Source organism: Poecilia formosa, unplaced genomic scaffold (assembly GCF_000485575.1).
Source record: "Poecilia formosa unplaced genomic scaffold, Poecilia_formosa-5.1.2 Scaffold400, whole genome shotgun sequence".
In the NCBI taxonomy this organism is placed as follows: Eukaryota; Metazoa; Chordata; class Actinopteri; order Cyprinodontiformes; family Poeciliidae; genus Poecilia; species Poecilia formosa.
The window spans coordinates 60,205-70,314 of NW_006800339.1; the positions used below are offsets into that span (position 1 = coordinate 60,205).

At 36.6% G+C, this 10,110-nt stretch overlaps 1 protein-coding gene across 2 annotated transcripts; it reads left to right on the plus strand.

Moving 5' to 3' along the window:
- Positions 1–1,600: 1,600 nt before the first annotated feature.
- reep1 (receptor accessory protein 1) lies at positions 1,601–9,941 on the plus strand. 2 transcript variants are annotated; one of them, XM_007576173.2, is made up of 7 exons: positions 1,601–1,750; positions 4,820–4,892; positions 4,977–5,053; positions 6,487–6,607; positions 6,968–7,081; positions 8,071–8,230; positions 9,633–9,939. In XM_007576173.2, the coding sequence occupies exons 1-7, from the start codon at positions 1,719–1,721 to the stop codon at positions 9,872–9,874; spliced, it is 819 nt and encodes a 272-aa protein (XP_007576235.2). In that variant the 5' UTR covers positions 1,601–1,718; the 3' UTR covers positions 9,875–9,939. The 2 variants fall into 2 exon arrangements, with proteins under 2 accessions (XP_007576235.2, XP_016518509.1); XM_016663023.1 differs by lacking the exon at positions 1,601–1,750 and adding an exon at positions 1,814–2,590 and having other exon boundaries at positions 9,633–9,941.
- Positions 9,942–10,110: the final 169 nt, after the last annotated feature.

Below are 10,110 nucleotides of genomic sequence, written 5' to 3' on the forward strand. Positions count from 1 at the left end.
GTATAATTTTTCTATGTGGATGGCCGAAAAAAAACAAAAAACTAATAAACTTTTAAGAAAAATGTCAGTTCTTCATCTGTCTGCTCTCTGTATTGGTCCCTCTCAGGTCAGATACGACATATCGGCATTAACATCGGATTATTTTGGTCATGTTTTAACGTATCGGTATCAGTCCAAACTGGGCTGATATTAATATCCAGTATTTATTTCCATGTTATTGTTGTTACTGTGTCAGTTTTTCTCTAATATTGCATAAAACGGCTTAAATGAAAAATCTACAGTATACGACGATTTTTTTTTATCCGATTAATCATCAGAATAGATTAATTGATAACTAAAATAATCGCTGGTTGTGACTTTATGAGACTACATAATGATTTTCTTAGATGTGATGCACCATGGGTTCAGCATGTTCCAAACATTTACTCAGCTTTTAAAATGAACATAAGTGTTGGGTTTCCGCCTGCTACTGTCCTCCACTGGAGCTTTTGTTGTCCTGAAACTGAACCTCGGCCTTTATTTTGGATTACAGGCTCCAGTCTGGACAAAGCCGCGATACTGTGGCTCTAACAATGAATCTGTTCATAGTTTCTAGGCCAGATGAATGTATCCACTGCTTTTTGATACAGGTATCTCTGTATCTTCTGAGGCTGAAGTAAACAACACTGAAAAACATGACTGGTCTGTAGATTCACAGTTGGTTGATTCTTCAATATTTATTAGCATTATTATTTATTATTATGTATGCATTACTTATTTAACCAGCATGACCAAATATTAGGGTTATTCTCAGAAAATAAAATAAAAATACAAGAATAAGGTCGAAATAATATGAGGGAAAAAGTCATGAGAATAAAGTAGAAAAAAGAGAATAAAGTCGAAATAATATACCATACCATACCAACTTTATTTATAAAGCACTTTAAAACAACCATAGTTGATACAAAGTGCTGTACAATTTAAGAACACAACATAATAAAAGTAATTTAAAAACAGTTTTAAAACAAAAACATACAATTTAAAACTAAATCCCACTGGTGTTGAAAGCTAAGTAAATATGAGTAAAATTGTAAAATATGAAGAAAATAGTCAAATTAAGACAAAGTCAAAATAATACATGAGAAAAATTTACGACAATAAAGTAAATATGAGTAAAATTGTAAAATATGAAGAAAATAGTCAAATTAAGACAAAGTCAAAATAATACATGAGAAAAATTTACGACAATAAAGTTTAAATGTGACGAAATTAAGGTCGAAATAATACGAGAATAAAATCATGAGAAAAAAGTGATAAAATTATGAGAATATTGTAGAAATAAGAATGTAAAGTCGAAATAATACGAGAATAAAATCGCTATAAAATTAGGAAAAAGTAATAATATTAGGAGAATAAAGTTGAAATATTACGAGAATATGCTCGAAATAATATGGGAATAAAGTCAGATGAGAATGAATTCATAACAATGTGACTTTATTCTCATATTATTATTTTTATTTTCTAAGCGTGGCCCCAGTACTCCCAGTACTCCGTGGTGACCATGAATCCTTGCTGTGCATCGCTGCAATGCAACAGTGCCATCTATGGAGCTGCAGCCCCGTCCTGCATGCATCACGTTGCAGCCTGTGTGCGTCCAGACGCCGCCGCCTGTGGACGCGCCTGTCATCTGGAGGAAACTCCTCCCCGCAGACAGCGCGTCCTGTCGCCTTCCCAGCGCAATGGTCTCCTGGATCATCTCTAGACTTGTGGTGTAAGTCGTTTTATTCGTTTTTTATTTTTTCCTCCATTTCTATCCGTCTGTACCTTAGCGCTGTAGGAATGAAACAGAAACGGGTTGGAGCGGATCTGAGCCTCTCCGTAACGGTGCAGCGGCTCCCGCAAGCCCCCGCAATCTCCTCCAACAGCCTAATTTAATCAGAATCAAACGCGAGAGCGGATCAGGTGACGGGCTATTAATTTTTCACTGAACAGGGTGTTTTGAGCAGGACTGCAGTTTGGACCCTGAGCAGGAAGCTGAGCCAGGCCTGCAGACCTGTTCTATTTCTGAGGCAGCGCTCAGCAGCCAACAGCTCTTTGTGTTTATCAGGCAGATTTTTACAAACATGACGGAGCAGCTGAGTTACACATTACACTGCTGGGGATGAGTCAGATCGTCCGGAGGTGACAGGAGCCTAAAGGTCACTAGTGATTCTGAACAACAGGAGCGGTCTTTCGGTGTTTGTGTCCCAGATTGGAAGCGGTACAAAGAGGATGGCTCAACCTTCTCGGGTTACATTGCAACACTTGAAAATGTCTGGGCAGGAGGGATGCAAGTTATCGATTAAAGCTGCAGGACCTAACTTTTACAAAAACATATATTTTAAAATATTTGTTTGAACTGTCTCCATGTCATAACAGTATGGTATGACACAGATAATCAAGCTCCTCCCTCTCAGTGCTAACTACAAAACAACCAATCAGAGCCAGGAGGCGGGTCTTAGAACGTCCCGGCCCCTCCCACTTTCCCGTTGCTCTCTGTTAGCCTGCTGTGAATGCTAAGGCAAGCTAGCATGGTCACCGATGTCAGCGGATAGACGGTATTCCCATATTGGTAAGTTGTTTCTCTACCATTAGCACATTAATTATCAAGTACATGAGTTGATTGACAGCGCTATGAAGCTCCTCCCAGTTCTGAATGGTGACACGGTGCGTTTCTTCAGTAGCTTCTCTCACAGATTGTCTCATTCTCACTTTGTAACAAATATGTAAAAAAAAAAAAATTGTAAAAGTTACATACTGCAGCTTTAATGAGTTAGCCTGAAGTTGATTGATGTTAAAGATCGACAAACACTTGATTGATGAGCGGCCATTTTCGTACAAACCTGAGTTTTCTCTTGTATGTAAAAGGCCGACCATCTTTCAGTTACCTAAAAGGCTAAGATTTTCATAATATGCCGAATTAAAAACCAAAACAAAACAGAAAACTTTGGTTTTCTCACATTACTAAACCTAAATAAAGAAACAGGAACCTCTTACGTGGCTGAATAGATAGCTTAGGAAGCTTGTGCAGTGTTCGAAACAGAACCGCATAAAGTCCATTTCGAATCCCAAACTGATCTCTGTTTGGGCCGTTTCTCTTTAGCGTTCTGCTAAGGCCCCGCCGCCATCTTTGTTTCTGTATCGACGGTCGGCTCTGCTTAAGAATGACCAGCGGCGCCCTCTGCTGGATGGCAGCTTAACTACAACACTGAAAGAAGGTCTTAGCGGACTTGAATTTTTATTTTATTAATATTTTAAACCTTTATTTAACGAGATGAGTTATTAAGAACAAATTCTTATGTAAATAATGACGAATGGAAGCTCGAGCAGCTCACTTTACAATGAACAACAAACATTAGCAGCATTATTGAAATCATAAAACAGTAACAAATCGACGTTATTAGTTAATCAATTAGAACTAATTTTAAACTAATAAACCATTAATCAACAATTAATTATAAGTTGATTAATTGTTTGCATCCTTCCTGTGAATTCATGGTGATATTATCCTTCAATAACTGTAGTTATCATGATGACAGTGACGTGTGAGGAGGATACAAACAGCTGGGTCACCAAGCCTCGAACAGTCCAGAAATTAAATTTAGAATATAAGATCCTGTTACAAGCTGGAGCTCCTCAGCTCCGGCTGTTAATCAGAAGAGCTGATATTCTGACTCTCCTTGTTCTGTTGATCTCCATTGACCAGGCGGGCTGCAGGGTTGTAATGTGATGTGGGTCAGTAATCTGATCTCGTCCTGGTCTGTGTCACCAAAACACAACCCCGCATGGTGGGGTGCTGCAAATCCAGAGGAATTTAAAGAAAAAATCTAATTTGATCTTTTGCCTGCTGGGCAGCTTGCAAAGCCAAATCTGTCATGGGGAAATGTGTCTCTGCTTTATTTGGATTGGCTATATTTAAAGAGCTGTTGTACACAATCTGTTGTTTGACTCAGCAAGAAGCCGAGGAGATATAATAAGGACTGCAACTAACGATTATTTTAGTAATCAATTATTCTGATGATTAATCAATTAATCTGATAAAAATTCAGCATAATTTTATTTCCATTTAAGCAATTTTATAAAATATCATAACAACATTAAAATATGCAAACCAACATATAATTCAATTCTGTTTTTAAATAAGAAAAGTAAAATTTTATTGCTTATAAAATAACATTCTTTTAGCATACATTTGATAATTTAAAACAAAAGATGCATCTGCAGCTAAAACTACTTCTAACATAAACCTCAGTCCTTTCTGCTTGAATGAGTAGGAATGATCTGTTGATTTTTTTTAAATTTAACTGATTTATAAAAAGTACTTAATAGATTTAATTTGACATAATCTGAACCAGGAGAAGCTAAAACTTCGTCCTCAGGAGTTCTGAGTTGAACATATTTACAAATTGTTTTTTTCTTTATTTTAAATGTAAAATGTACATATTTTTGCACATTTTTGACTCAGTTATGTTGCTTTTTCCCCCCAACAAATGCCCTTTTTATTAGATTAATCAGTTAGCGATTAATCAATTACTAATTTAATTGACAATTATTCCGACTAATCATGATTAATCATTTCAGCCCAAGATATAAGATATTTCCTAACACCGGTGGAGAAATTGATTCAGTTATTGATCATGGTTTATGCCTTTTTAAAGGTTGACATGTTAAACCTTCCCCGCTGTGGAACAGTAAACCATATTTCATTATACTGTAAACTGTTTTAAGTCCTGATTTTATATGATTCATTCATCTTTGAACTGTATTTTTGAGATTCATTTGAACCATTTCTGTCTTTTAGACTTGTTTTTGGTACTCTATATCCTGCTTACTCGTCTTATAAGGCTGTGAAAACAAAAGATGTGAGAGAATATGTAAGTACGGTTTCAGAAATAACTAAATCTGGTTTGTACACAGCCTCTCTCTGTGACTGAATATACCTTTCTTTGGTTTTTCAGGTGAAATGGATGATGTACTGGATAATATTTGCCCTTTTTACTACAGTGGAGGTGTTTACAGATATGTTTCTTTGTTGGTAAGTGGCTCACAAAGATACGCAGTTTTTTTCTCTTACTGTCTGAAGTTAAATCAGATCAAACTTCTCTTTTTTTGGTCTGTTAGAATTACAAAAATTATTTCTATTTGCTAAACGGCATAATAATGAGAGAGATGTGTCATTAATATCTCCAAAATCAGACTATAGGGTCTGATTTAAATGCACCTAAAGACATAAATGTCTTTAGGTGCATTTATGCTAGCTCTGTTCAGCTAGTTTAGTCGAACCACAGCTCGTTTGTCGAGAAAGTCCGGTTTGTTTGAGTAGATGTGAATGCAGATACAGACCGAAAAAGAAAATTAGTCCGGCTAAAAACCCAGGTCTGTCCACTTAAAGTGAACTCTAAAACGGTTTGAATACATATGTGAATGACAAAGCAGAAAGTCGGACTGCAGCGCAAGGCATTCTGGGTAAATATAACCAAAACAAACCCAGCGGGAGAAATGGCTCATGTTCTTCTACCAAAAACAAAAGATAAATCCTTCAACCGCTAAAATCTGATGCCACTCCATTTTTATTGACATTTTGTGAAGAAGGAAGTTGCACTCATATCTTCTTCTGAGGTTTCCCTGTCGTTTCGTTCAGTGGTTTTTGGTACAGCGCCCCCACTGGCGAGGACGGGAACACGTTTTTCAAATAGATAACTGAAACTGAGAAAACATTTACTAACTACGGCAAAATGTTAAATAAACATTGTAAATAAATTAAAACTGTAATTAATGGAGAAAAATTATAAATAACTGGAACTATTTAATATTTATGCTTCATTTAACATTAGCCTTTCGAACTATTAAACAGTTTGAAAGGCTAAAAAAATGATGGGGAAAAATTGAAGTTTTTCCCTACATACGCCGTTTACATGAGCTGTTTACATGAGCTGTTTACATGAGCTGTTTACATGAGCTGTCGGGACTCTGTACTTCTGGTGGCATTTGTGCCAGTCGGCAAAATGGCGACAGCAAAAGTTGGGAGAAAACAGCAGGATCATTTGGTTTTTCAACAATAATTTTGTTGAGTATTCATTTCCCAATTGATGTTCATTATAGCAATACAAATACTTTTACCTTTTTGAATTCTGCACCTAAAAATTAACCAAAGTACATAAAACTAAGAAAAATAAAGAATCTTTAACAATAACTTATTAAAATAAACTAAATTAGACAAACTATAATGAAAAACCCAAAACTATTACAATCCTGAAATGTCCCCAATAAAACCAGGTCCATCAGCTGTAAAAAAAAAAAAAAAAAGTGTATGTAAACATTTGACTTTGAAAAAGCAATAAAAAAATAGGAATAAATGTTTATCTTTTGTTTACAAATTTCTGGTTTAACTGTATTTAACTGAAATAATAAAGTTTAAACGCTAAGAGGGAAGTAGTTTTTGACTGAACACGGTTTCTGTCCTTCCAGGCTTCCTTTCTACTATGAGCTGAAGATAGCCTTCGTTGTGTGGCTCCTGTCGCCGTACACCAAGGGCTCCAGTGTGCTGTACAGGAAGTTCGTCCATCCCACGCTTTCCTCAAAAGAAAAGGTGAAGCCCCTTTCCTCTATCTTGCTTTGTTTTCTGCGGTGTCCTCTAAAGTTCACAGATTTTCAGCCTGCAGGCTGGAAGGTTAAGTGACTAAGAACAAAAGCGCCTTTATGCCAAGTTTCTTTCCCACTTTAGCCGTTAAAATGTGTTTGGTGATGGAGTGAGAGGAAATGTCACGCTGCTTTTCCACTTCTGCTGCGCTTTTTTTCCCCTCAAGGTACCTCAGGAAACGGATAAATTGTTTTTCTCAGGATCAGAAATGGCACCAGCTAGCTGAGTGATGAAGGAAGCTGTGATGTGATAACGAGGGAAAATCTGCAAGTGTGATTTCTTTTTTTTTTACATTTTTGTTATTTTAAGGACATCGATGAGTACATCTGCCAAGCAAAAGACAAAAGCTACGACACACTGGTGCATTTTGGGAGGAAAGGACTGAATGTTGCAGCCACAGCTGCAGTTATGGCTGCTGCAAAGGTAATGCACATTATACAGACATAGGTAGCGTTAGCTGAAGGGTAGAAATACACTGCAAAAACACAAAATGTTACCACGTTGTTTTAGTCCAGGTTATAGTGCAAATATCTTAGTTCACTTGAAGTAAAACAAAAACTAACAAGGAAATTATTTGCAAATTATAGAAGCTTGTTTCAAGTAAATAATCCCTCAAACTGATGAAAATGTTTTTGTTCAACTGGCTGATTATTTCACTTATATTATGAAAAAATGTCTTGTTTAAGTGAATTAATCTAGAAGTGGATCTAATTCTATGGAAGCTGAAAGCGGACATTTTCCGCATATATTTTTCCAGATGATTTTCTCGAGATAAGTTAATTTTCCGCTTTCTCGAGATAAAGAGTTAATTTCATCTTGTAAAATCAAACTTTGTTTTAACTCGCTATCTTAAGAAAATGGTTAGAAATTAACTCGTTATCTCGCAAAAATGGGAATTTTACTCGTTAATTTGATGAAACCAGAAATATCTTGAGATAAGTTAATCTCAAGAAAACGAAATTAGTTATTTGAGATTAGGTTTGATTTCTCGAGATTAACTTGTTATTTCAAGAGTAATTCCTCATGGTTTCCTCAAGACAGGATTAATTTCTAGTTTTCTCAAATTAACGAGTAGAATTCCTGTTTTCGGAGGTAACGGGTTAATTTCTCTCCGTTTTCTTAAGATGACAAGTTAAAACAAAGTTTGTATTTACAATATTATTGGTGTGTGTGTGTGTGTGTGTGTGTGTGTGTGTGTGTTAAATCCCATTTAACACACACACACACACACCATTTTGAAATTAACTCGTCACTTCAGAACAAACCATCAGGAAAATGTAAACATATGCTCTCAGCTTCTGTCGATTTCTGACCTTCCTGATTTAATTTACATATTTAAACAAAAAGCTGTTAAAAAGTTATGTATTCATATCTACTGGAGTTAAGCAGAAAGCCTGATGTCTCTGATTTAGGGTCAAGGCGTTCTGTCGGACAGATTACGAAGTTTCAGCATGCAGGATCTGTCGTCCTACCAGTCTGACCCGGACCAGACCGGACCCAGCGCCGCCCAGCCCACCGCAGCTCAGCACCGAACCAGACCCATCATCCGCAGCAAGTCCGAGAGCTACAAGGGTGAGAGTCTGAACGCTCTGCTGCTTTTACAGGATCGCAAACTGGTTGAAAGCACGGCAATGCTCTGCTTCGGTATTCACAACACGTCATTTTTAACCAGAACTTTAATTAAATCGACTCTTAAAGGCGCTATGAATGCTTTACCATGCAGTCACCGTCCTGCAAAAAAGTAATAAGTTTAAATTATTATCTTTTTCGCTGTCACAATAGTACTACCAGAGGTGGACACAGTGCCAGAAAATGTACTCAAGCAAAAGTAGCAGTACTTCAACATGTTTTACTCAAGTAAGAGTAAAAAAGTAATTATTAATCATTCAATATTTAAAAAATTACATAATCAGCCAAACAAAAATGTAAAGTTAAGTGGAAATTTTGGTATTTTAAACACAGAAATGACAATAATTCTTATAAGCAACAAAAAATAACAAAATCAGGTCAAAGAAAATGTTTCCAAATCAGTTTTTTTGGAAAAGAAAGACATGATAAAAACTTACAAAACTTTAACAAGAACTGCAGATGTGTGTCTGTGTCTGGTGAATTTTTGGTTAAAACATGTTTGTTTTTCATTCAAAGGGTAGAAAATCCATAAATTTTACTCAAGAGTAGAAATACTTCATAATAAGATTACTTAAAAGTGCAACGTAGTAAAAATACTCCTGAAAGTAAACAATTTTCAAAAAAGTTACTCCAGTACAAAAGTCCATATCGTCCACCTCTTTTTATTTCTCTTGCTAAAACAATCATGATAGATCGATTATTAAAATAATCGTCAACTAATTTAGTAATCGATTAATCGTTAACTGGAGTATAAAATATTAATATGCTGAAAGAAACAAACTTTCAGCATATTAATTATGCTGAAAGTTTGTTTCAGCATAACTAATATGCTGAAACAAGCAGAGCAGCAAAAAGCTGAAATAGTTTGCAGAAGTTGAGGTGAATGAGGTCTTTTTAGGAAATCACTGCATTAGATAAAATGGAGATGAGGAACAAAAAAATACTGAATACACTGCAAAAACTAAAATATTACCAAGTTTTTTTGGTCCAGTTTCAAGTACAAATATCTTAGTACACCAGAAATAAGACAAAACAAACTCAATGAAAAGTTACTTATAAATTTGTTCTACCTCATTTCTAGTTTACGAAGATATTTGCACTGGAAACTAGACTAAAATACTTGGCAGAATTGTATGTTTTTGCAGTGTAATACAGTTTTATGCTCGTTTGTGCTCCAACAGATTGCTCTCTGTCTCATTATGGTTTCTTCCAGCGGTTTATTTATTATCTGAGCTTTTAAAGCTCCACCAAACACAGAAACCAGTTCAGTGGCAGTAACCCGATCCAAACCTGACTTTCATCTGTTCGTCATCCTTCCACCAACGTCTGTTTTTCCACGGTGCAGATGTTGACATGAATGAGTATGAGGTTCTGGGCTTGGAGCAGTCGGACTCGGCAGAGTTTCTGGCTCTGACCCAGTCCGGCCCGCTCTCCGCTCCCACTCCGCCCGCCAGTCCTGCAGCTCAGGAGCAGACTGAGGAAGGGCCGGGGAAGGAGGTGCAGGCCACGTCGAGCTCCCCGCAGCTCAGGATGAGCAAGAGGAGAGCTCCGGAGGTACGCAGCCTGGTGAGCGCGGCTGCTGCCTGACGATAAACCCAGATGGGAACGACGCCGGGTCGGGGCCGGTCCAGGTGGGAAAACAGACAGAGGAGCACATTTACGCCAAAAAACACCAAAAAGTTGAGATTTTCAAGAAAAAACTTGGAAATTTTGAGTTTCAAAGGTTGAAACACAAAAAAAAATCTCAGTGATTTTGACAAAAATCTCAGAAACGATGCAAGAACGTTGAAAATTTGGAGATTAATCTCTGAAATTTTCAAGAA